Source organism: Aythya fuligula, chromosome 5 (genome assembly GCF_009819795.1).
Source record: "Aythya fuligula isolate bAytFul2 chromosome 5, bAytFul2.pri, whole genome shotgun sequence".
NCBI lineage: Eukaryota > Metazoa > Chordata > Aves > Anseriformes > Anatidae > Aythya > Aythya fuligula.
The window spans coordinates 33,000,622-33,027,240 of record NC_045563.1 but is presented as its reverse complement, the minus strand read 5'-3'; the positions used below and the strand labels follow the sequence as shown (position 1 = coordinate 33,027,240).

The window sequence follows — 26,619 nt, the reverse complement described above, 5'->3', positions numbered from 1 at the left end:
AGGAACAGTCAGTTACTGAAAAACAAGCTGCTTACCTATTTCCCAGTGGAAAACACTTGAGTGCTGTAAAGGAAGATTTAAAAGGAATATATATTACTGAAAGAGTGACAAGATTTTAGATTTCAAGATGGACAAAGGCTTGCAGTTATATCTGCAAAGAAAGGATTACAGTTCAAATGCTTGAGTTGTTGGCATGGCAATCTTAAGACGTTTTGTAACACATCCAATTTTAATTCTTACAAATAATATATAAAAACAATAAAAACCATGTAGTTATGATTGTAAGTAGATAGTATACAAGTAACACCCAGGCTAATTGTTTGAGTGTCTTGGCTACTTAATGAGGTTGAGGAAAAGACTTGGAAGTATTGCTGTAAGTAATATTTGATTTCTTCATCTGGAGTGTTATAGGATTTACCTCTTATGAAATAGCTTGCTGCACAGGTCACTTATAAGACTATACTGTTGGTTATGGTGGTGTATACTTTGAGGTACCTGCCTGAGGAGAATTTGTGCAGAATGTTGTACAATAATGGATGATTTGAGTGGCTTATATTTTGGCATAAATTGGGATCACTCAGACTTCAAAGAAAGAGATGAAGAAATAAAAAATATTTAATTAGCGAGGAGTGACTTTAAAAATCAAAATAAAAATTAATTAACCATGTATTTGCATAGCCCAAAACAGTAGGGACCCCAGTTTAAAGCCTGGAGTAGAAGACATTAGAGCAGTTGGCCATTCTACCTACTTACTCTCTGTCATTTCCTCCAAGTAGTATAGGTGAGCAGTGTTTATGCTTTCTCTTTGGGAGTGAAATACAGAAAACATTTAAAAAATGCAGCCAGGATGCTTGTAAATAGAGAACTTTTTTAATATAAGAAAAATGTTTTTCTTTGTTTCTGTTATTGTATAGCTGTTCTGCGGATTTATTGCATGATTTTGCTTACCTTATGCCTGGAACCGTTCATGTTTTTAAAAGTTCTCTGAACTTGTGATTGTTATTTGCTCATAAGTTTTATCAATTTTTTGAACCAGTTTTGTTCCAGTTTCTAATCATACAGTGTAATCAGGTGTGTAGTCAGTTATACTTAAAGTAAATCACAGTAAATTCATTTCTTCAGGTCCATAGCAGAGTATGTAAAGTAAAAGGCAAATCACTTGTTGATTAATTTGATGATTTTTTTTTTTTACTATCATCTGTATTTTGGAAACGTTGGAAGAATATTCACTTAAAGGCACATTGTGTGTAGTAATTCAGAGCTTGTCTGTTGAAGGATGGAGATGTTTCGCAGCATCAGAAACCACCATTCCCTACTTTTGCTCTTACTTGAATGTAGTCCTTTCATCAGACAGAAGATGGCAGTATAGTATGATTAACTAGTGACTCGGCCTGGTTTCAGTTCACTGCAAAAATCTGTTCTTAGCAATAGGATCTGTAAAATTCTGAGTAATAAATTGATGAGCAAATTCTTCTTGCGTTAGACCAAATATTATTAACTTTGATCTTAGAGTCTGGGGACAGTTTTGAAGAACAAAACCAACAGGATCAGTGTGATTAGAGAAGAACAGGAAATGTTAAACAGGAGAGCAAGCCTACTAGTTGTGTAGGGTTAACTGAAGCAGACCTCTTTCTTCCATAAACTATATATAAGTTTTCATTTTTAGAAAAATCAGGTTAGAAGTTGTAACATTCTTCTGGGCATTTTTATATCAAACTGAGAGTCTTCTCTTTATATCTCTATATTAGGCATAAGCTGCTTGATATATTTGCTTAGTATGATACTTTAAATTTTGTTTTGTTTTAAGTATTTTTTTTTCCTTCATGTTAAGAACATTTCCTTTTGGTTGTTTTGGGGAAAAAAAAAACCTGTCCTTATATTTTGTAGGATGCGTAGTATAAAATTCTAGAGCAAGTATGTCTTTATTTGAAAATAACATGTTTATTTTTGTACTCTTATAGGTGCTACCTTACTGGGGAAATCCCCATGACAGAAAGGTGATCAGGAAGTTCTGGAGTCAGGTAATACTGGCATGCCCACATGCTTGGACCAGTTTTTTTACTTGTGTAAAGTGAAACAGAAACTATTACTACAACCTACTAAGCTAAACAATGTGTGGATAATAGAGTTCTGTATCGGCTTCTCTTGTATTGGAGAACAGTAAAGTGTAGGGCAATTTAAGGTCATATGAAGTTAGTTGAAGAAAATAGGTCCCTACAAATGAAGCAGGCAGTTCCAGTGTCAAGAACTCTTTATACTATTTGAATAATCTAACTCAGTGTCCAACCCTAGCATCCCTGCAGGCTGGTCAGATTGTTCCTGATTTAGCATGGGTAAACAGGATTTTATAGGGTTCAGTGCCTGGGTCTTGTCTGACATGTTAAGAAGCATCTGAAATTATTCAGGAACTAATGGGCTGAAGTCCAGATGTACCAGTTGAAAAATGTTGTTGTAATTACTTAAAGTCATATGGGGAAAAATGCAATGATAATGAGAAAATATTATGCAACAGAAATCTGAAATTGCAGTATATGCAGGTGAACTCTTCACAATGTATTTACATTATGTGGACTTTTGTTTCTTGTTTTGTGGTTATAGAAGACGTTGTACACTCAGGATGCTCCTTTCCACGTGGTGATTACCAGTTACCAACTGGTTGTACAGGATGTGAAGTATTTCCAGCGAGTGAAGTGGCAATATATGGTACTGGACGAAGCACAAGCACTCAAGAGTAGCTCCAGGTGAGCTGGAAATAATCTTTCCTCTCTATGAACCTTTCAAAGGAATATCAAGATAACATAAAGATTACAAAAACTGTCAGAATTTAAAATTGAAGTACATGAGACTTCAAGTATTTAACCTAGTTAAGTATTTGTGTAACTCCAATGGTGGGTGACAGTGAAATTATCCTCGATTTTCCTCTTCCAAATACATAAAACATTTTAAAAGGTAATTATGGAGCAGAAATATGCATAGAGTACAGGACAATGAAACAAAAAGGTGTTAAATACTGTTCACCTTCTTTCCTGGCTACTCATATAATTCTGCCTTGTGAACAATCTGTAGTCTTTAATGTGTTTTACTTCAGCTTATTCCATTAAATGTGGTATTTTGATTCCTTCTTCAGTGGCATTTCCAGACACTAGTGAAGGTCAGAACCTGGTGAATACTTTCAGCTGCAATAAATCCCAATCTTAGTCACGATACTCTGTGCCAGAAAGTTTGCTCTTTATTTCCGAGTAATAGATTTGTGCATCTTTACTTCTCTCATTGCTTTTTCTTAACATTTCCCCAAGTTGCCACTATTCACATCAAATCTCTATTTATGTTAGTTGAGGACTGCTTTGTTTGCAGACTTGTTCAGACTGAAGTCTACCTCTTCAGCATTCTTTGGAAATTGCCCCCTAAGATTGTAAAGTACAGCTCAGCACTCCTTCTACAGTCATCTATGGACTTAGTGTTGTAAAGTGTGAAAAATACACAATTCGAATTAGTAATAACCGTTTCTTTTGGAAAGTTAATTATTCTGATGACAAGACTGTGATTTTATTAGTATCCAAGCATTTGTATTAAAAGTGAGTTAAAGACATACCTAAATAAAATAAATGATGCACATTTCTTTCTATTTTGTATAAGGCTATTTCCTCCTGTAGTTGCCTTTTGAAAGACTGGGTGGTAGCTTTGGTAGTTTTACCCAGTGACCTCCAAAAAAACATGTGGGAAGGTTACTAGAAGCAGTTGTCTTAAAATTTCTTGCATTCATATTCTTAAAAAACAAACAGAAAAAAAAAATCTAATTATTTCCTTTTTTTCTCAATTTTATTCATCAGTGTTCGCTGGAAGATCCTACTACAGTTCCAGTGTCGAAATAGATTGTTATTGACTGGGACCCCAATCCAGAACACAATGGCTGAGGTATTCAGGAGCTCACAAGAGCTGACTTTTCTTTATCATGGGAGTATATCGTAAATATCTGTGAAGAGTTGAGAAGGATTTGTATGGTTGTGGGATCGTGTTTGTATCTCACCACTGGCAAAAACAAACAAATAAATAAATAAATAAAATAAAATTGAATCAACTTTGGGAGGGGAAAATTTGGAAGCATGCCTGGCATTCAAATAACAGTAAAACTCAAGATAGCTGATGGTTAGTAATGCCTAGATTACAGGATAAAATTTAATTATAGTAGCTTTTTCTTCTGTTGGCTGAAATCATTGCCTTATATTTCTCACTGCTTTCTGATGGTGTTGATATATCTGGCAGGGGAGAATATGGCAGAGGTGAGAGTTTGCCATGTCTTGTGATCTGCTAAAGTGACTCTTTTGCACTCAGAAAGAGCTGCAAGAGATTGGGATCCCTAGTTACCTTGTCCACAGTTGGATGACTTTTGCTGATATATTATTTTTTCCTTTCCTTTCTAGCTGTGGGCCCTGTTGCATTTTATCATGCCAACTTTGTTTGATTCCCATGAAGAGTTCAATGAGTGGTTTTCTAAGGACATAGAGAGCCATGCAGAGAACAAATCTGCCATTGATGAGAGTGAGTGCAGTGTGGGATTACAGTAGTTTGTATATGAAAAATCTGTGGCCTTTCCCAACTAACAGTGCGTAAACTTTCTCTCATTTTGTGTATGAGGAATGCCTTATAAAGCAGATGGTACATGAATTGGATTGGAACATTGTGGATTGATGTCCATAGTTCATGTTGAAATTTTTGTTTCTGACTGTAATGCATCATGTGTATTGAATAGAAGAATGTGGTGAAGGTTTTGACTTGATACTTGTCTCTAATACTCCTCCCTCCCAACACAAGAGAACAAATATTTTAAATGTTTGTAAGTTTCTATAGAGCACATTATCTAACAAGCCTTGCAAGTATGTTACAAGCTCTAAAAATTACGGTAGAAAGCACTAAACAACAAGCCTTGCAAGTATGTTACAAGCTCTAAAAATTACAGTAGAAAGCACTAAACACCTTTTGAACTTCAGGAGACAAGTTCAAAACTCATTTGCTGGGAAAAAAAAAAAAGAAAAAAAAAAGAAAAGGATTCACAGTAAATTCCAGGGGATAATTACATTGAAAAATCTAGCTAGATAAAATAGATGATTTGTAATCGGAGTAGATAGAACCCAGCACAGTTGAAACTTGCCGCAGAAGTAAAGGTTTTAAGAGTTCTTAAATACCCAAAACTCTGTGCTGTAAGAACTCATATGAGGGGAAATAGGTGAGCAGTAATAGGCTTCATTTGTAGTAGAACAAAATACAGTTTCTTCTTCAGAGAAGTAATTGTTCCTGTTTCACTATGTTCCAGACCAGCTATCCCGCTTGCACATGATCCTGAAACCTTTCATGCTGAGAAGAATCAAGAAGGATGTGGAAAATGAACTTTCAGATAAGGTGAGAAAAAGCATTTATCTTTAGAGTATTTCAACTTTATTTTCATAGCTCTGTTACCTAGTTTTTATAGGCCCATTTGTCACTCTCCATACCTGAAATTTGGTTGTAGACTTCTCACAGACCTTACATTTCTGGCATCACATTTCAGCAATCTCATTAGATGTGAATGTAACTTAAGAACCCCTTAATTAATTAGTGTTTTTTTTTTTTTTTTTAATCTAGGGAAAATATTTTGTTCACAGTTGCAAATAAAAAGTCTTTAAGCTGGGTTATACTGACAGTATCATCAGTAATGGAAGTAAAGGAGATTGATACAGCCGTGATTGGCAGGCCCTTTTGAAAGATTGGGCATGGATTTAAGATTGTTTCTGCTTGCTTGTACTGAGCAAGATATGCATATTGGCAATATCATATTCTTCTCTCTTAGTGTCTTAATTTTTTGTGGATGTTAGTGATGCTGAATGGGCTTGTGGATAACTTGTGCCCTGGTTTTGGGACTACTGGCAGAGAGACATCAGCTTTGTTCTGATGTACTTGTTAGTTTCAGAACTGGAACTCTTCCCACAGACATTGTTATTATGTGATGTATTAGTTGGCTTTATCATGGTTTCCTGACACCTGTTCAAGATGACTCCAAATAGGTAGTGTTTTAACAGTGGAATAGCAGAATTGGACAAAATTTAAACTGTTCGTCTGCAGATTTGATGTTTTCAGAGTTTCTTAAGACTCTGTTGACTTAACGGTGTTCATGTATTTGTAAAGGTCTGTCTCCTATCTGATTACCTAAGGCTTCCAAAACACAGTTGTTGCATAAGTGCTTCCCAGGATGGATCCTGAAATACAGATACAAACACAACTGCCTGTATATATATATATCTTTTTTTTTTTTTTTTTGAGAAAGTTAAGTTTACCTTAATATGCATTTTCCCTTCTTTGTTTGTACTGATGTGGTCATGTTCCATTTCAGAGAGAGAAAAAACTAAAACTTCATTACTATTTTGCAGATTGAAATTCTTATGTACTGCCAGCAGACAAGTCGACAGAAGCTGTTGTATCAAGCTCTGAAAAATAAGATCTCTATTGATGACCTCTTGCAGTCCTCAATGGGCACTACTCAGCAAGCGCAGAACACCACTAGTAGTCTCATGAATCTAGTCATGCAGTTCAGGAAGGTAAGGCTATTTTAAGTAATAGTTAAAAAGGATATTCACTCATTAGCTCAGCACTAAAATAGGGCTTCTAGAAAACAAACCAAAAAAAAAGCATGGCATATGCATGCAGATTTGCATACAGTTCAGTTCTCTTTCTGGTGCAGTGTGGTATGATGTTGGAGTAGAAGAGCTTCTGCCAAATTCTGCATGCATCTGCTAACTTTTGGTTCCAGATTGGTTGTTGAAGTCATCCACTTGGGAAAAAGAGGTGGAAGCTGTGAATCAAATAGGAAAAGATATAATTCAGTATTCAATTTGAACAAATATACTAAAACAGCTGTGAAATTCTAGCCAATATTAACGTGATCAATAGTCATAGTTGATTTGTGATGTAAATGCTATATCAGACTAAATTCATCCCTTCCTAATGTTTTTGTTTTCTTATAGGTGTGCAATCACCCAGAGCTGTTTGAGCGACAGGAAACTTGGTCTCCATTTCATATCTCCCTAAAGCCATACCAGATTTCAAAGTTCATCTACCGTCATGGACAGATCAGGGTCTTCAACCACTCACGGGACAGGCAAGCCAACTCCACTTCCTCTCCAGCTTAATATATTTTGTAGTATTATTTAGGTTTATTTTAGCTTTGTAAGCACTGATTAACTTCCTTACCTGAGGTACTTGAATGGTGTTAGCCAAGCAATGCATTCCTGTTTCTCTTTCGTTTATTCAACTGTTAAACCTCAGATATCTGATGATCCATCTTAGTGGAATCCTGAGCATCAAATGTCCCTTTGATTGAATAAGAAAGTAAGGAAAAGGAATTTGCAGTTGTTGCTGATGATGTGTAATAGAACTACCTTTAATAGAATTCTAGAAAAGCACTGGTTTCCCTTCAGTGATTTTTCATGTTTAAGGAAGCTATCAGTATCTGCCCGCTGTGACATGATATGTTGCGAGCATCTACTTGTGTGTTGACAGCTTTTAATGCTTACCTTGAATGAGTAGAAGCTGCCCAAGTGAAGGTTGCTGTTTTCTCTGACTCTGGCAGTTCCTGATAAATGCTATTTTCATTAAATTATGAGAAATGCTCAGGGCAGAGATGCGAAAGTCACGTTTGAAGATGAGACTAACTATCTACAGCATAAAATGCAATCCCAAAGCAATGGTGTTTCTGAGCGTCAGATTAACATTAGTGCACGTGAACTGATGATGCCAGGCAACTCCAAACATCCAGAGTGCTGGAATACTTATCATAAAGAACTGAATTACTGGTTACTCTGCATTTTTTTGCTGTCTATGTGATTGAATGTTGTATGTATTAACACCTTCTGAGCGTTTTTGTTTGTTTTGTTGCCTTTGTTTTCAGGTGGTTACGGGTTTTACTTTCGCCATTTGCACCAGACCACATCCAGCAGTCTCTCTTCCATAGGAAGGGTAGGTTTATAGTCCTGAGAAGTAAGCTGGGTTAAACACTCGTATGTGTGGTGTAATACGTGTTATTCTAGGGGAGAGCTGAAAGGCCAGATCAGTCTGTCCTCTGAGATAATCAGATTAGAACTTGTTAGAATTCTGTTAGCCTTTGTACTTGAAGGGAAGTCCGCACGTATATTTCGTTTCCTCAGTAAGGAAAGGATGGAAGCAGGTGAAAGAACATTCTACAGACAACTTCAGTCACTGCTTAACCCTACTTCAATTTCTTGTTGTATTTCCTCTTGTCTTGTTTTACCTTACTTTAAGGGATTAATGGTGCCTCTTTAGTCAAGTGTAAGTTTTTCAGAGATTCAGAGAAATCTTGGATTAATTTTAGTACAATCTATTGTATGTTACACTGGCAATTTCTTTCAATTAAAAAGTAGGAGAATGTAAATGATCTGGGACCTGATGAGCAGAAAAACACATAAATAGCTTTTATTGATAAATATAATCCATCGTTATAGATTATTTGTTCTTTTTTTTTTTTGCTAAGAGTGAACTAGATTGCTCAGCTGCTTTAATGGGGAAAATTTGAGGAGAAAAAAGCAAAAAAGATAATGGCTGCATTGCTATGCTGAAGTCTCTTAGCATGGATCTATTCAACTGTGCAAATATATTTTCAAGTAAGAAGAGACAGATGCAAAAACAACAGGAGTCTGCACTTGTCTATAACTCTAACTTTAGCGTGTTTTGGTGATTATTCTGGTCTACGTTTGTTTTGGTATTCATAAACTTTTTCCTGAGTACCTTCTTTGGCATAACATAAAAGGAAATGGAGAATAATTTTGGAGATACAATTTTTGTGTAGAAGTTAAACATAAAAAGGTATGAATGGTATTGGGAATACAGGACACATAGATGGGCCTGAAAAGCTTTTTTGATTAACAGTGGAACATTTCTCTGCTTCACTGCAGTGTTTCCATCATCTTCACCATATCTGATCCATCCTTATACCCACACTCACTCATGATGCCCTACCAGTTCCTACGTCTCCTTCCCACACGTTTGACTCACTGGCTCAGTGAAAAGGAACATGTTATAGCAGGCTGTCCTGATGTTCGTATCAGCTGTCTAGGAGATACGTGATGGCATTAGCAAACATACAACTGTCTGTTGATTTCTTGTAGGTCAAGTAAATGTGCTTAGTTGTTGCATGCATTTCTGGCACAGAATATGTCTGTCTGTCTTTGTAAATATCCTTCTGTTGCCCTTACTGGAAAATAAACTGGAACTTAGAGTCAGGGGAACAGCAATTAGGATGAAATTTTCAGTATTTCTAAAAGATCTAGGTTAAGTTAGGCTCTCCTGTTTATTTGCTAGATTTTTCTTATTGTAGAAAATGTGTATGTTGCATAGAATTTACCACTATTGAAATATACTCATTACTTTCAATTATGAGTTTCTGTGTAATGTCTTGGCCTAACTCTAGTATTTTTGTGACATAGGCATCAATGAAGAAAGCTGTTTTTCTTTCCTCCGGTTTATTGATGTCTCTCCAGCAGAAATGGCAAACCTCATGAATCAGGGACATTTAGCCAGGTGAGGACAACTTTTTATCTTTTATCTCCCTTATTAATTAAAGGAATAGTGCAGGTGATGTTAGAGGCATCTCTCTAAATCTGCATTTTCTGTGCCTCCTAGTATTTATCACCTATCTGACATTAATATAATAACTTTTAGAGTTTCCTGCAGGCATAGGACACCATTATACGTGATATTTTTTATGCTTCTGTCAGAGAAATTCTCTGTTAAAATGATTTTACATTCCAAATATACAAGATGGTCAATGGGCAAGATAAGAGTTTGGTTAAGATCACACTGTAGGTTGGTGGTGTAGCAAGTTTGATAGGCGTAAAAAGCATTCAGTAACTACAGTAAAAAAATCAGATTGAAAGCAAGTCTTTATCAATAAATGTGTTTTCTTTAGGGCTTTGTAATATTCTTTCATCATTGTGATTATTGTGGACAGCTTCTTTTTCATCTGTGTTTTAATAGCAGTACAAAGTGCTCTTTATCTGATCTTTGTGATAAAATTCTGTCTTCGTTATACAGGTTGCTATGAATAATACGTACAATTTACAGAGAAGTCAGTGCAATTATAGGTAGTAATGGCTAAATCATGCTTGACCTTTTTAAATGAAGTGCTTCAAAATGTATTTCATCATTTAGATTCAATTAAGCCACTTTAGAAAAGATGAAAATAACAGTAATATAATTCAAAAATGTCTAGTAAAAAGTATTTCTCTCAAGTCAGAACATTGTAAGCCTGAATTTCTGGAAAAAAAAATGTTTGTGTCAAATAGAATTATTGTTAAGTAAATTCAAGCCTTTTTTTCACAAAACAGTGAATAAATATATCTACTGTGTTTTATTTCAGATGGTTAGCTCTTTTCCTGTCTCTGAAAGCCTCATACAGGCTCCATCACCTGCGTTCTTGGATGGAACCAGAAAGAGAGAAACAGCAGGGCTCACATTGTCTAAAGAACAAGGATTTCTTGCTTGATGTAAATTTCCCACTGTCTTTCCCTAACTTGCACAGCTGCACTTTGCTGCAGGTAAGCAAAATCTCTGTGATCTGGGGACATTAGCAAATCCTCAGGTGGGAGGAATGCTCAGAAACTTTCCATCCTTACAAAATGGATGAAAGCATAAACTTTTGAACAAGATGATTTTATTAGTGTGCTCTCTGATCTGTTGTATCATAGATTCATTCAGGTTGGAAAAGACCTCTAAGATCATCTAATCTAACCTTTAATCAGATGCAGCTAATGAAGTTTGAGGTGCTGAACAGGAAAGTGATTTGACTGCTGTCTTTCTCCTCTATAGTGCTACATTTCAAAACTTGTTATGTAAAAAAAAAGTAGCTGAATTAGAGGTCTTAAAATATTACTTCAGTGGGAGAACTAGATGCATGATTTGTCAGGGATGGATTCTACATGTAAGCTTAAGATTTTGTTGTTTTATTTTTTTACGTGTAAGATGCTTATTTTCAGTCTGAAATCAGTTCTTTTCTCAAATTCAATACATAGTTGCAGCAATGTATTAAAGGATATGCAGATAAGCAGAGACTTCAGTAGTGCTTCCAAGTTGATGGACAAGCATTATCAATGGTTGTCTGTATATTCTGATACTTGCTTCTACTGCTGGCTAGTAAATTCCAAATGTGTTCGTCTTAATGTGTAATGCAAGGTCATTTTCTCTAAGCCTTTGCCTAGAGTGTGTGTGACTGTTTTGTCTCCTTATGACTAAATTGTTGTTGATCTCCTGAGTTATAACTGCATCAACTTATTTCACAATATAAAAAGGAAGTTCACAAAAAGAGCAGCACAGGGTTGGTAAGCATTTGGGGTACGGTTGAAATTCTCTGTTAGTGGCAGTTAGCATACATACAGTTAACAAAAAAAAAATCTTTTCTGAAACAGTGAGATCTTGCCAATTTTCTCTGGGGAATATTGCTTCTCTTCATGAGCCTGGAAAGGGAAAGGAGATAGCCAGAATTCAATTGAATAGCGTGTAGAGGAAGTTGAAATAGAAGATGCATAAGCAGTAGGAAAGCAACCTTGGGCTTGGTGTCATGTTTTGCAGTGTTAACAGCAAAGCCAACAGAATGAGTCCTAGTTATCAAACAAAGAGCAAGCCAGCTGAGTGTGTATGCCAGTTAACTCTGACTGTGCTGGTGTTTAAATATTCCATGATTCCTTATCTAGCTTGATGAAATGTCTACACTGTATGGATTTCATTGAAAGAAATTTATGTGTATATATGTATATATGTATTAAGATTACATTCAGGCATTCATGTGCTGTCTGTAATGCTTGTATCTCTGAAACTATACTGTAGCTGTGCACTCTCATGGGTATGGCCAAGGAAACTTGGGTCTTGTCATAAATATTACAGCCCAACAGTAAAGGAGTAGTAAGTAGATGGTGTCATTGTATGCACTTGCAGAAGGTAGTGTTAAGTGTTCATTTTTTCATATGTAGAAAGGCAATCTAGGTCTTTATGTATCCTTTGGGTTAGTGTATGTAAGTATCAAAATGAAAATAATCACGTTTTCTTACAGAACAGAAGGTGGGTTTACATTACGGATGACAGTTCTGGAATATGCAAATCTATCTTTTAATACTAACAATAAAATGAAAAGCAAGTGACTCAGCTGCAGACCCACCTGTACCACAGCCTGGCAGGTCTTTATCATATAATTTTGTTTCTCCAAATCAAAAAGCCGATTACCTGTGTCTCTGGGAGTCCTAGTGATATTGCTGTTTTCACTCATGTGGCTTTTACACAAAAAACAGCCAGCTGAGGAGTAAAGTTCATCAGTTTGGGCAATACAGCATACTTCTGATAACCCTAGTAAATCTGAAGGAAGTTTAGCACTACAGTTACATTCCTTAGAACTTTTCTAACCTTCATTATAGACAAATTACCACCTGAAGTCACTTTACAATAAGTTAATATGTTTGCACAGTTGTTTGCACAGCTTACATATATAAGATCTTAACATATGCAAACGTAGAAGGAGAGATGAAAAACAAGTAGCCCTTCTCGTCTTTCTTTTAACAGCACACATCTTCATGAGTGAAAATGAACTCTAATGTTTTTTATCTTGGCCCAAGAAAGTTTCAGTGTAAAGTTTTCTGAGGCTTCATCTAGGGCTTTGTAACATAGTAAAATTGAAAGAAATTTGCAGCGTAAAGTTCTTTGAGGCTTCATTTAAGGCTCTGCAAGATAGTAACATGTAAGGAGTGAGGAGGGGGAAAAAACAGAGGAAAAAGGAAATGGCATAAATCTGGAAAGGCTTTTCTTAACTGCTCAGATCAGCATTTCCGATATAAGAGGCAAACTACAATAATAAGTCAGCAGACCCAAAAAAAAAAAAAAAAAAAAAAAAAAAACTCTCCAAAATTGAAGTAACATCTGTCTAAAGATAGAATTTCTTCATGTAAACACAGAAATGCCTCACAATGTGAGGTCTCTTCATTCCCCTTAGCACCTCCACATGTGTGTATTAATTTGTATATGCTGAGTTAAATTAACATGAAATCTACTGAGGTGAACCCTTCTCTCCTTTGCTTTCCATTTTCTTTCAGTAAAAACTTAGAAGTGTCAACATGCTTCGGAAAGTTCTGGTAGCCATAGTCCATATTTTTGTGCAGCCCCTTCTGCACTGTAGGAAAGCCTCTTTCAACAATTACTTTGATTGCATAGTTGCAGTGGACGTGTACATTCATGTTTGTTTTAACAGTCCTCTTCGTAGGTGCTTGGCTTTGTTGTACTAAGGCATATGATCCGTTTTAGAGCTGTGCCTGTGTTCTCCTCTGTAACCTTATCCAGGCTTTTCCATGCGTGTGACTGACGGCAAGCTGCTTTCCACTGTCCCCGTTATATCTGGTGTCTGCTCTGTTCATGAATGCTTAATGGCTGAGTATGTCAGGGCATTCACAGAGGGATGTTTCTCGTGATTTGTGCACAGGAAGCTGAAAAGTAGATTTATGCCCCTGTGCAAGAACTGCTTCTAATAACGTGTGTATATAAAAATAATATTTGCTATTTGGGGTGCATCCTTGGAAGTTTTCCCTTTGTTTCTTCCTGTGTAATTCTAGTTGGGCAGGAGCCATCTTTGACTTTTTGATGTTGGCTTTCAAAAGAGAATTAAATAACAAATTTGCATTCCTTTGCAAGGTTTGGAATTGCAGTTTGTTAGCTTCCTCTCTATCCATTTCTTGTTCCTTCACCTTCCAAGAAATGAAGGTAACAAACCCCTCTAACAACCACTGTCAGTATACCAGTTCTTGCTCTCGTAAGATGTAGTGGAAACCTTTTGTTTTGTGACTGCATGCAATGCTGATTCGTAGTATAAAATCAGCTATATGCCCTGTATGTGGGCCAGGGAAGAAAGTGGGTTTAACTTGAAGCAGCTCTTCTGAGCCTGTCTAGTAGCTTGCTGTTGCCAATGAAGGGTTTGCTAGGGGTGAAAAGGTTCACAAAAGTAATATAGAGTAGACAAGCAAGGGTTTGTTTTCATCTTGACCAGGTTTTTAATACATAGACAGCTATGCCAACAAGAAGAGGGAGCTCGGCAGGGAAGGGAGTTAACATGGGAACCAGTTGCTGCTTAAGGCAGTGTTACTGGTAAAGAATTGCCAGCCAAGTTAGTGCCTGTGCTTGGGATCAGTTCACATTAACCAGTGTGGCCCAAGCTTTGACCTGTGCTTTTTAGCCCTGCTGAGTGTCAGTGAAAGTCTATTGTCAGCTTTTTCTGTTCCCACCTCTTATGTAGAGGAGCAGATGTTCAGTCAGAGTCGGAACTTTCTTTTTGCTAGACCACAAGTGGCACTGGCAGCAGCTGAAAGATGTGCTTACGTGCTGGGATGGACTGATTGTATTGCATAGGTGGTGCTAGCACATATATACAGTAAGAGTATTTGTCTCCCTTGTCAGGAAATTACAAAAGATTATGCTCATCTCCTGCATACACTGTAATCCTCATTACCCTATTCGCTTTTTTTTTTTTTTTTTTTTTATCTGTTAACTAACCATATCAATGTACAGGTCTGCCTGTGGTGTATTAATTTGAACCAGTGGCCTCACCTGTATACTAGCCATCTGCTTCTCGTCCAGTGCATTTGCATCTGGAAATAGAAAGGGCCAAGAATGTGTGGTCTCTAATAGGCTGCTGCTGTGGATGTTTGGATATTTTGTAGCGTTTTTGACATACAGTGGATATACACATTCTTGAGTATGAGATGATAGACATATGTCTTGATGTTTAGAACTTCAGACTGCAATTTTGGAAAATTGGGAGACTCTGGAAATTAAAAGTCTTATGAAATTAATTTTGGTGCATTAGGAGCTGGGGCAGAACAATATGGAAGCTTTAGATGTTGCTTACATTTTACTTAAGTGAACTGCTAAAATTGTCATGAAGACAGCAGGTAATTTATCTCTTAATGTTTCTTTTTATTGCTTGTTTCCTCTAGAATTCAGAATAATGGTCTCGTGTTCTTGCTGTCATAATTATGTATGATATAACAATTGGTCAATATCAATATAGAAAATTTAGAATAAAAACTAAGTAGCAAGAATGGCTTAGTCTATAAGCAGTTTATTTCATTGCTTGATGTGGATATTTACAATAAAGAAGGAAATATAGTAACTGATGCAAGCAAAGAAAATCTAGTTTTGTTTTCTGTTACTTTTCTGTGTAGAGTAGAGCATCCTCAAATAACTCTTATTGATTTAAACTGCAACATCAATGAAATGCCCCCGTTTGTCACTTGAGACGATCAGTGTGTTTTACTGTATGACAAGGACATTGATCCTCTTGGAAATTCCAAGTTTTACATGTGGGTATGTTGATATGTGTCAGTAATCATGCCAGCACCTTGGAAGTCTTTAAGATAAAATTTAAAGCCATTTTGCTCAGGAAGATAAGGAAAGTCTGGAAAAAATGAAAGTACAGAGACACCAGCCCAGTGTTACTTAGTGTCTTAACTTTTTTTCCTGCCAAATTTCATTTTGACCATTTTTTGGAATAGATAAAAGAACAGCCAGAAAATGGTTTTAGGGTCAGATCTATTAGAATATTCCTGTACTTCCTTCATTAGAAAAGCTAAGGTCAAAGGGTTCAAAAATGGAAAAACTTGTTTCTAGTTCCAATAGAGCATAAAGGCAAATATGAATGTGAGCTATTCTGATTTCAGCCACTGCAAGAGTTCTGATAATTGCTCAGAGATCTGTACGTTGTCACTGCGGAAGATACATAGAGTTTCTCTTTCCAAGAGAAATACTTGGTGAATGTTCTTTTCCTGTCTTTTTCATAGGTGGTTACAAGATTTGAGAGGAGTTTTTCATTAAAGACCTAATAACTTCTTAATTTTAATTTTGTTTTTAGAACCTTGTGTTCAGTAGCCACTGTAAAGCAGTTACTGGCTATTCAGATCATGTCATACATCGAAGGAGATCAGCTACCTCATGTGTACGGTGCTGCCAGGTGACTGAGCTGCCGTCCTTCCTGTGCATAGCCAGCCCACGGGTAAGTCCAAGTTGTAAATTATGTATTTTCTATTGTGTTTTAAATCTTGTTAGAATTGTGTCTTAGGAACAGGATGATCTATTACTTTCTTTTGGTTGGGTAAAATTGTTGTGAGGATATCCTTTTGCTACCGTATTCTATAGTGCTTTTTTCATAGGGGAAGTCACTTCATAGGGGAAATGACTGCAATGGGTACTGAAGGGAAAAGGAAAGTTGTGAGATGCACCCAACAGGAGTTATTCTGAGATACATAGATTTCACTTTCTTTCCTAATACCAAAAGCAGTAAATTTGTAGAAGAGATCGTGAAGTAGATTTTTTTTTATCTCCATATAATCTGAAGGGGGTGTAGGTATGATATAAATTGATTGGGATGATTGTTTGGTCAACTCTGATGACAAAGGGGGCTGAGGACTTTTTTTGAAAAGGATGTTCAGTTTCTCTAGTTGCATGAGCTTATGCTCCAAAAATGAAACACTAAATTGTGGTATATCAGGACTGAGTTGACATTTCCTAAATCTCCTGGGTATTAGGTGGTACTGCTTGGGATTATCTATCAACTATTAACCAGATTTTGAAATTACTTTAGCTGAAGTTTCCTTGGCTGACACAAGAGACCCTCATAAGTCTATGGCTATTGTTTTAATTCTGTGTTGCTAGATCTTGGCAAAACTGAACAAAATGTACTTATGATTCAAATCTGGGCTTGAATCTACCATTTGTCATCATAATAGATAAGCATATCTATAGAGAGTTTCCACCTTCAGAATAACCTTTTGTAAAAAAGGAGGTTCTGACCCATGCTCTTGCTAAAAGATAAATCACTGAACACTGTTTCTCCTAATCGCGTGGATGAACATTAGTTTTGAGGAAACAGCTAAAAGTAAGATAAACATGCCCTGGATGCCACACAGTGTTAGATTTTATAGCATTCTGGGTGAGATATAAAGTTCTACAGGAGTGTCTCTGGCTGCTGGGCACATCCTTGGTCCTGTTAAGAACAGGAAAGCTGAAGCTGTGCACCACCAAGTAGGCAGTGTGTAGTTAGTTTGGTAGATTCCCCCCCTAGATTTTTCTTTTTCTTTACCATGTTGTTATGTGCTGTTCTCAGCTTAGTCTGGTAAATTAAGTAATGTAAATGATAAACTCCAAATCAACAAATGATTATTTATATAGTAGGCTTATCTTGCATTGCTTCATGTTCAAATAAAACACAAAAAACTTTCTCTCTCCTGCAGGAAATAATAAATGTTACAATTTTTTTCCCATATACTGTCACATACCCAGGACTCTCCTGGTCAACCCTCTGCTCTTGAGGGAGAGCCCTACCTTAACTGAGAAGTGGCTGTCGGTGGGACTAAGAACGAGGACATCTGCTTCCAGTTACTTTGAAGCAGTATCAGGGCAATAAAATCCCTATCATTTAAAGAGGAATTTTAATGCTATTTGTATATACAAAACCAGGTCAATAGCAGAAGACTTTTATTGCGAGACCAACCAAATGTTACATTCTTTAACCAGTACTGATGTTGTTGCTGCAGCTTGATCAGATGTGGCTACATGTATGTATAATATCTTGGCATCTGGAGAAGGGAGGATGGCATCTAGGACTGCTTATCACCTATATACTGCTCCTTGAGCTGAATTGATAGCCTTCAGTGTTAGGGGCCAGGAACCCAACTAACTTTTTCCAAAGTCTCATACCGTCTCCTGGTCACAACATGCTACCTTCAAGGTTCAAGGACAAGCAGTTACTCTGAAAGCAAATTGTAGAAATCCCTTCTCCTTCAAATTTCAATCGTTTGATTTGTCACTCTTTGTGCTCAAAATTAAATTACTTTCGAAGAATGCACTGAATACTGCCTATACATTAGGCAAGGAAGAGAGGGGCTCGGAAGGCTGGGTTTGAAGGGGAAGGGAAAGGCGAGGAGAGATCTATCTGACATTTATTCAACTGAATAAAAGTTACTTGTTTTTGTCTTGGCTGGTGTAGAAAAATGATTAAGTGCAGGCATGGCTTTTTGTTTCTAGGAATACAAAGGCTTAATTTTACGCTTGTTAGAAACTTTTGGCAGGAGTGCACAAGACTTGAAACAGCAGAAAGAGCACATATGTTCTCAGAAACTATAGCCTTCTGTTGTTGTTTGACCTGTGATGAATTTTGGGAAGTTAATGGAGCGAATAATAGAAATAGGAGTGTATGTTTGTGTAGCAGCTATCGGGGCGGGGGGGACTAGTGGAGAGGGAGTATTTAGCACCATAGTTTTCTTTCTATAGGGGATGTTTTCCTGAGTACAGATAGGCCTCAATTCCCCCAAAATAAGTTTTAAAATTACTAAGCTACTGAATTAAAAGTGGTAATACATTCATATATTGCTATCACCCTAATTTGGGATATATTTCTGAGCCATGACTTGCACTCTGTGAATTTGCCAAGAATATGTTGATAAAGGATAGGTTAGTACTAAGGAGCATATCCAACCTTTTATTACAAGTAAAACCACAAAAATGAAACTGAAACACAAAAAAGAACCATGGCAAAAGGGCCATGGTAAGAGTAGGAGCATGAACAAGCTTAAATGGAAGACTTTTTTGACCTGTTTCAGAATGTTTTGTGTTTTTTTTTTTGTTTTTTTTTTTTTTTTCATGTAAGGCAATGTAAAAGATGGAGAGCTCTGAATTAGTGTATGTGTGCATTAAAAAAAAAGTGGAGCTGATGGTGAAAATGGTCTGATGTCCTCAGATGTTAGTCAGTGTCACACAGGTGTTATTCCCTCCTGTGTGGGAAGTTTTGTTCGTGTTAATGCAGACGTTGCACTGAGGCAGAGTTCATCTCAAGATTGACTCCTAATAGTTGTTCCTTTAGGTGAGGTATTGCAGATTGCCTGTGCTTGGAAGAGTGTTTGTTCCAGTCTTTCTAGTAAGGAAATCCAAACAGAAATGTGATGGTGAATAGTGTCCTTAAAGGAAACAATGCAGTTCTCTACCATATTTTGCAGTGGTCATCAGTGTTGAGGCAACAAGATTTGAACTGTGAATTGTGAGAGGTTTCGCCCTCTCACACAAAAGACAGTCCTATACTTTGACTGCAGGTGGCAGTACAAGATAACATCAGCTCCAGCACTATCTAGCGAGTGGTGGAAATGTGTATAAAGCCTTACTTAACGCAGTGCCTTTCACTTTGCAGTGTTGCATGTGACTGCATGCAGAGCTATAAGCCATCCTAGTATAAAAATAGCTCTTGGCATCTTGCAGAACAATGGCTTTACAATTGTTGCTAAGATTTTGTATGCTTTTTGGGTTTTGTTTCAATATGTCCTATAATTGTGCTCATGAATCTTTTTAAACAAGAGAGTGGCCCTTACAAAGGTAACTGTTAGCGAGATTAATTTATTCTTACAAGAAGAGCTACCATAAACCAGGAATAGACCACAGGCTTTCATCAAGAAGATCTTGCTTAATGTCTCTTACCTTGTGTTAGCTGGTGTATGTCCAGAGAGGAGTAGCTAGCATCTAAGACAGCAGGCAGCCTGTCCTGAGGTATGGGATGCTCCATTACACAGTTCTAAAGTACAGTATGCAAAATTGTTGCTGTTTCACTGCTTAGCATTTAGTTAAGCCATTAGAAGGTTTTTATTGACATGCTATAATGTTATGTATATTATTCTCAATATGTAGCAGTCAGTTGCATCATACCAGAGTAAGCTTGAACAAGAAATTCCTCCCCCTTCCAAAACATAAAAGCTGCAATAGTAAGGTGCTTCTTTCACTGCACTTAAAGTTTCAATCTCTGCTAGGTAAATACTTGGTTGTGAAGGGCAGAAATAAAAAAAAATAAAAAGAAATATAGGCAAAATGCAGCAAGGATATTATTCGTTTACTCTCAGCTTTGCTATCAGTTGTGTAGGAATTAGCACAAAACACTATCGAAGTGCAAATGGTTTGTCTTATCATTCATGAGGCTTTTTTTGTGAGGTGGAAAGATGTTGCATCTTCCCTTATTGTAAACCAGTTTAAGGTTGTTTTCTATTTGTATACATCAGTAATAATTTGGCTTTTAAAATTTGAACCGCTGGGAAGGTAACTGAACTGGGAATTTGGGGAAGGGGATGAGGACAACCTGAATAAGAATGTCAATTATGATTTTACTCATAGGTAACAGCTGTGCCACTAGAGTTCTATTGCAACGATCGAAGTGCAGAATATGAGCGCAGGGCACTAAGGGAAGGAGGAAGTCTTGAAGCAAAGCAGTGTGTAGTCAATGGAGCCCCTGAACTAGCAGCTGACTGGCTGAAGCAATGCTCCCAGTTCTTCCCAGAATATCCAGGAGGACTGTTGGGAATCAGGCCTCAGAACGGCTGGTCTTTTATCAGGATACCAGGTAAGTTTGGAGGTTGTCATGGCAGAGAGATGAGATAAGTAAGGCCATCTGCTCTTTGGAGGTCATGCTGCTTGCTTACTGTTTTGTGTTTTGCTTGCTCATCTTAAGTGAAAATTAACCCCTGTATCTTAAAATACACCATGATTTCACATCCTTTGTAAACCTCTCTTTGCATGTCAGTCTTCAAAGTCTCTTGAAAGAGGTAAATTTGATAAACAAAGTGCAGTCTACTCTCACAACCAAATACTACTTTGAGATTGGAAATAAGAAAATTGCAGGAAAAGTAATGATCATAGCTTGCCTCCTGGTGTATTGGAAGACCTTTGTATTAATCAAAGAGCTTTTGTTGGTTTTCCTAGCGAAAGGATAAAGACTGCTTGTAGCAGTCTACCAGGAGCAGGACAGGCATGGGCACCAAGTTCAGAGGAAATTTTCTTAGAAAACAAGATGGGAGACTATTGAGTTCCAGTTGAAATAAAGATGATTTATTCATACTTCCTAGTAAAGTGAGAAAATGATACCATTGTGTAAATGCATGACACTTTTTCCTGGAAATAGGCTAAAGTAGCTAAAGATTTGCTGGAATTTGATTGCCAGTACTGCAGTGACTTTCATGGACTGGACACGATTTAGTTGTTGGAAGATGGTCCTGAACAGTGAACAGAATTCTGCAGAAAGCACTAGAGATTTGAGAGATAGCCAAGAGGAAAAACAGCTTACACTGCCAGATCCTAAGTTATTCCCAGACCCTTTTGGGTCAAGGATGTTTGGCAGGGGAAGTTAGTACAGTAAAAGAAAAATGGCCTTTTGCTTGCTACAGTCCGGTTTATGAAGGTACCTCGTAAGTACATGGAGTTATTTGAAGAACTTGCACATTTGTATCTACCTAGTAGAGAAACCATTTTTCTTGAGTTTGCTCTAGATTAATGTTTAATCATTGATTTGTAGTTTCCTTTCTTCAGGAATTCATGGAATTGTTTATCAGTTATTTAGAAGATGAATCACTGCAGCAGAAAGGAGGGAAATAATGAAGGGATAAATTAAGACAGAAGATATTAATAGAGAATTGAAGAAAAGTAGCCAACATAGGATTAGAGGGCTGCTTTTTCATGAAGAGACTGATAACTTAGTCATCAACAAAAATTTATAGAGGAATAAGAATAGGGTGCAAGAAACTTACAGGAATGAGTGAATATGTGCAAGTTTTGACAAATTGTTTTCAAAGCACGAGGAAGAATCAAAAAAATTTGTTTGAGAACATCATTTGGATGAGTGTTTTATGTAAGCTGGCTTCATTTGGGAAGTGTTGGAGCTAAAAGTGGATGAAAAAAAGTATTTTCATACAACTGTATTTTAATTAGGTGGAAAGTTGCATTAAAACCTAAACTTACACTAAGAGGAGAGGGCACATACCACAACAAGACAGCAGTATTTATACGTGCAGGAGCAGGCATGGTGCATTACAGAAAGTGACTGACATGCTGAAGAAGCCATTTGCAAGGCTGAAGTCTAGCAAGTGGAAAATGGAACCGTAGGTGTGAAGGTCCATGGTAAATAGGTGACAGGAACAAAGGGGAAACCTCTCTCTCCTAACCCTGATCTATCCTGTCCCAGACTCGGCGTTCCCAGTACCCTGGCAGCAGGCTCAGCTGCGATCACTGTGGGAATCTCTGGAGGCTTTTCCTGTTCTTTGAAAGAAAAATGGTCCTGGATTAAATGGCAGGAAGTGTCTGAGTCCTTTTAGCATCGATAAAAAGCACCGGCCTCGCTGGCTGTTTACTGTGAGAGCCAGCTAGCTCCTCACTGACCCCATTGTGCTGTGCAGACTGTCGGGAGGGGAACCAGGGGTGTCAACTGGAACCCAGACTTTATCTCTCTTTCCTCTGCATTTTGCATGTCCAGAGGCACTTTCTCATTCTCCAGAGAGCTGCGAGCCCAGCTGCAGTCATCGGCCAGTGCTCCTGACTGGGGTTATTCCAAGTCATAATCATCTCTAACTGTTCTTCCCATGCCGTAGGATCCCATAGTATGTTCTTGTAGATAATTATTGTCCATGGCCAGAGGCAGGAACATTTTTCAGATTAAAAACCATAGAGTATGATTTCAGAATTACTGTCTTTTTGGTCTGGTTGTCATTTGTTTGTCATTTGTCAGTGCTGAAAAAGATAACAAAATTGCATCCTGGGGACAGTTTCTTTGAGATGCAGTCCAGGACCTCATCTCCTGACTGGTTTAAAATTTTAAAAGTTCCTTTGATGATGCTATTTAAATAAAGAAATAAAATATATCGTTATTGGAAGCTTTCACTGATGATTAAAATGTAGAATTGCAAATTTTGGAAATCCTATTTAATAAAATTTTTTCTTTCCACAAGGTAAAAGGGGATGAGAAATAGCAATGGTAAAAACTAGGGATGGAAGACACTTTTTAAATAATTGTGATATCCTCTGAAGACAGAGGAGTAAAGTAGTAGTTTTTGTTGCAGCTTTACAGAATTTGTCCTTTGAAGCACTAGGTGGCAGGCTTTAAGTTTGCAAAAAAGTCAGTTTGGAAAACACAATGGTATCAAGATAGCACACTTAAGTTGCCAGGCTAAAGTCAAACATTTTTCTCTTCCAGAGATGACAAATCTTTTTTTTTAGCTTTGTTAATTTTGCTTTCCTCAGAAAAAACTTTCTCATCAGTGCAGCTAGCTCTGATGCTGAAATATTTTACAAATTATAAACTATTAACTAGTTGCAAGCTTTTCAGACTGTAAAACCATCTACAAACAAGTTCTTCCCTTGTAATTTGCATTTTATTGCAATTTAAAAATAGTAACTTACACAATGGAGACCTAAGGAGCCAGCAGCAAAGGACACGCATCATTTCCAGTTACCAAAACTTAATTCTACCTATTCATGCCTGTGTGAGAAAAACTGTAGCATTTTGCTTTCGGAAACTTAGTATGTTAATCTGAGTCAGTCTAGTCTGATTTTTGAACAGTCCCTGTTTGTTCTCTGTTTCCTTCCAGCTTTTGGTTAATAATCATATTCATTTGTTTATCTAGACTTTCCATGTTGCTTCACTTCAAAATAACAAGTTGACCAATTAGAATAAGAGCAAAATGTCATGGTTTTATGATTTAACGGAAAGAATAACATTTCATGAAATGAATAAGGATTCCTAAATAACCCTAAGTCATTTCCATTTTTGTGTAATTGCCTAAGTTCAAAGCTTAGTTTTACTTAGAGACATGCATGAAATTATTAACTATTTGTATGCAATTGAATATGAGTTGTCTTATAGAGGTGAGTGTGTCATATGCAGTTTCACTTAATAGAAATGCCAGCTTGACTTGTGGTCTTGAGTTTCCCTTACAGTATTTACTTGGCTTGGCTCTCCAGTTGACATATCCCTTGAGGTAGTTGCTAATGATTCAAGTAATGGGGTACTTGCTTCTGGCAAAGCAATAAGATCTCCATCAAATGAGATCTTTCTTTATGAAGGGAGAACAAACCAGAAGAAAACAGTGCATATCTAGACAGGCAGTGAAGCACAAATGTTTTCTCAATTCAAAAAGCAGTAGTTCTCATGTCCTGATCTTCTGAAGCATCTTCTGGTGTCCTAATATAGATTTCAGTAATTCTAGCATCAGGCCTATTATTTATATTTAAGCTAAAGAATTTAATTTTGAAAGAAATCTTGATTGAAATGCTAAACTGTTGAAGAATCCACCATGTTTCTGCATAAAACTTTTCCTCATTAGTTTCTTCCTCTGTTGGGAAGTTAAGAGGGAAGCAAGTCCTGTTTTTACAGTTGTAATGTAAATTACTGGATCCTGGGCCTTTCTCTGCTAGTATGAAGTTCTGTTGTTGAAAACCTTTGTGCAAAAGAAGAATCTTGGGTATTGCCAGTTGCTTCTTGAAAAATTGAAATAGATGAAGTTTTGGATCTCCCCCACTACAGGAAAAGTTTTTAACACACGGAACTCTTGAAGATTTTTTTTTTCTGAACACTTCTAATTTTTTGTTAGACTTTCTGAAAGGAGTCTTAAACCTAGGTGTGTTATTTCAAAACAGTCATTTGAATTAAGTATAGAAGAAGTACCTTTCTGCTTTTTCCTCAGTAAACCTGTGGTTGTATGTCTGAGGATCAAACTTAGCCAGCCCTCTGTGCCATATCACTGCAAGTGGACACAATGGGACTTGGTTGCCTGCAATGCTCCTGAGCATTTTTAGGAGCACTGTTTTCCATTTGTCATCTGTACTCATCTTTTCCATGAGCATGAACTTGGTTTTAATTATGCTAAAATGCATGGTGCTCAGATGGATGAATTAATTTTTGCATATATATATATTTTAAAATATTGTGCGAGTCTGTTAAGTGCCTTACAGCAAGTTGTATTTTCTGCAGCCCACCAGTTAATTTATTCTGTGCAACTACAATTGTGCAGAAGCGTTACCTGCTGGATATTTGAAAATATTTGGATTCTGTACTAGCCTGCCCGATCTGCAGTTGTCAACTTTCCGTTTTGGCTGTAAACCTAAATTCAGACATCCCAAAGAATAAAGAATCATTAGTGGCCTTTCCAACAGATAATTTTTTTGGAAGAAAATTTCCCTTCATTCTCTTTCAACCATAGTGTATTGTTTACCAGAGTTTATGTACAGAATGTACAAACAGGAAGATCTCCTTCCTGAAAAATACTTCATGAGCAGTGCTGAAATAGAGAAGACACAAAATGTAATATCTGCAGAGACTTACAAGTTTGCCATCTGGAAGCATTTCTTAAACAGAAAAAAAAAAAAAAAAAAGAATGGCAAGGAAGAAAACATAAAATGAAGGCAGTGCTGTGAAGGGGCAGTTCATTTGCAGTGACCTAGAGAACTGTTTTTCACTGTGTTAGTGATGGGTTTGGTCTTGAAACCTAGGTATTTGAAGAATGAGCCTGAAGTTTATCAACAGGTAGCAGCAAACGTCCAAAGGACAGCATTTTAATGTGTGAAATGTCTTCAACTGTCAACACATGTTGTGGTTGTTGGTCTGGTTAGAATGAATCCTTAGGAGAAAGAAATGACTGTCAAAAAAGGGCTAAGTTCGTATTCATGAGGAGATGAATCTGTGATGAGATTGTGCAAAGTAGGTATATTCATATGGTCCCATCCTTGCAAACAAAAGTTACTGTTGACAGCATGACTGTGGGCATCAGCCAGGAGAGATGTTGATGTCTCTTTCATTGCAACTCATTGGTTTAGTAAGTGCTAGCAAAACTTAGAACTTAACTTGTTGCTTGTAGCTATTTTGGCTTTATTACTTACACGCTTTTCTTCCATTTCTCCTTAGATAAAGAGAGTCTGATCACTGACAGTGGAAAACTTCATGCTCTTGATCTCCTGTTGACACGGCTGAAATCTCAAGGACACAGAGTTCTCATCTACTCTCAGATGACACGGATGATTGACTTGCTTGAGGTAGGAGAGCTATAGCCTACAGGAGACAAATTCTGAAGATGCAAATTTAGCAACATTGTTTTGTAGGAAATACTATAACTTGGACACAGCAAACCTGACATAAAATGATTATGCTGAGGGATACCCAGTAAATGTATTAATATGAAAATACAAGAGCTACCATACAGAGTTAGATTGAAGGCCCAGCCTAGTGTCATACTTCCAACAGTGTACAGCAGCAGATGGTGTGGGGAAGATGTATATGAATAGTGACACTTCACAATTACTCTCTAAGTGTCCTGTTCAAGGACTTTCTGAGCCAGATGTAGCTTCTGTATAGTTAGTAATCCTAAATGGATTTTTCTTCCATTAAATTTTCAGTTGCTTGTTGAGTCTTAATAAATGTTTGTTCTTTGCACTGTCCTGTAGCAAGGCATTGCTTAATGCTTAATGGCTTAATTGCACTCTTTTGCTGGTTTTGAACTGCTTCCTTCTAGCTTCTTTTGATGCCCATGTGTCCTTGTATTGGAAGGAAGAGGGAGAGAACAGTGATTAATTTTACATTGTTCATGTTGCTTGTCATTTTACCGACTGTTTCCCTCTGTCATCTTATTCCAGTGCAGAAATTCAGTAGACTTTAATAATAAGTTCACTGACATACATGATAGGAAAGAAATTAGGATTTAAGTCATTACTCATTATTTAAATACAGTCAGTCTGCCTCCGAAGAAAAAAATCACTATT

At 37.0% G+C, this 26,619-nt stretch overlaps 1 protein-coding gene across 1 annotated transcript in view; it reads left to right on the top strand.

The window, feature by feature from the left end:
• The window catches only part of INO80 (INO80 complex ATPase subunit), a 58,179-nt gene that overhangs the window by 13,482 nt on the left and 18,078 nt on the right, over nt 1-26,619 (top strand). Inside the window, exons 14-26 of the mRNA XM_032188401.1 lie at nt 1,962-2,021; nt 2,599-2,741; nt 3,831-3,915; nt 4,422-4,539; nt 5,312-5,397; nt 6,402-6,569; nt 6,996-7,129; nt 7,919-7,986; nt 9,471-9,564; nt 10,403-10,580; nt 15,923-16,063; nt 20,218-20,443; nt 25,769-25,896. Of these exons, the coding sequence (XP_032044292.1) occupies nt 1,962-2,021; nt 2,599-2,741; nt 3,831-3,915; nt 4,422-4,539; nt 5,312-5,397; nt 6,402-6,569; nt 6,996-7,129; nt 7,919-7,986; nt 9,471-9,564; nt 10,403-10,580; nt 15,923-16,063; nt 20,218-20,443; nt 25,769-25,896 (1,629 nt within the window). The remainder of the gene's footprint in view (nt 1-1,961; nt 2,022-2,598; nt 2,742-3,830; nt 3,916-4,421; nt 4,540-5,311; nt 5,398-6,401; nt 6,570-6,995; nt 7,130-7,918; nt 7,987-9,470; nt 9,565-10,402; nt 10,581-15,922; nt 16,064-20,217; nt 20,444-25,768; nt 25,897-26,619) is intronic.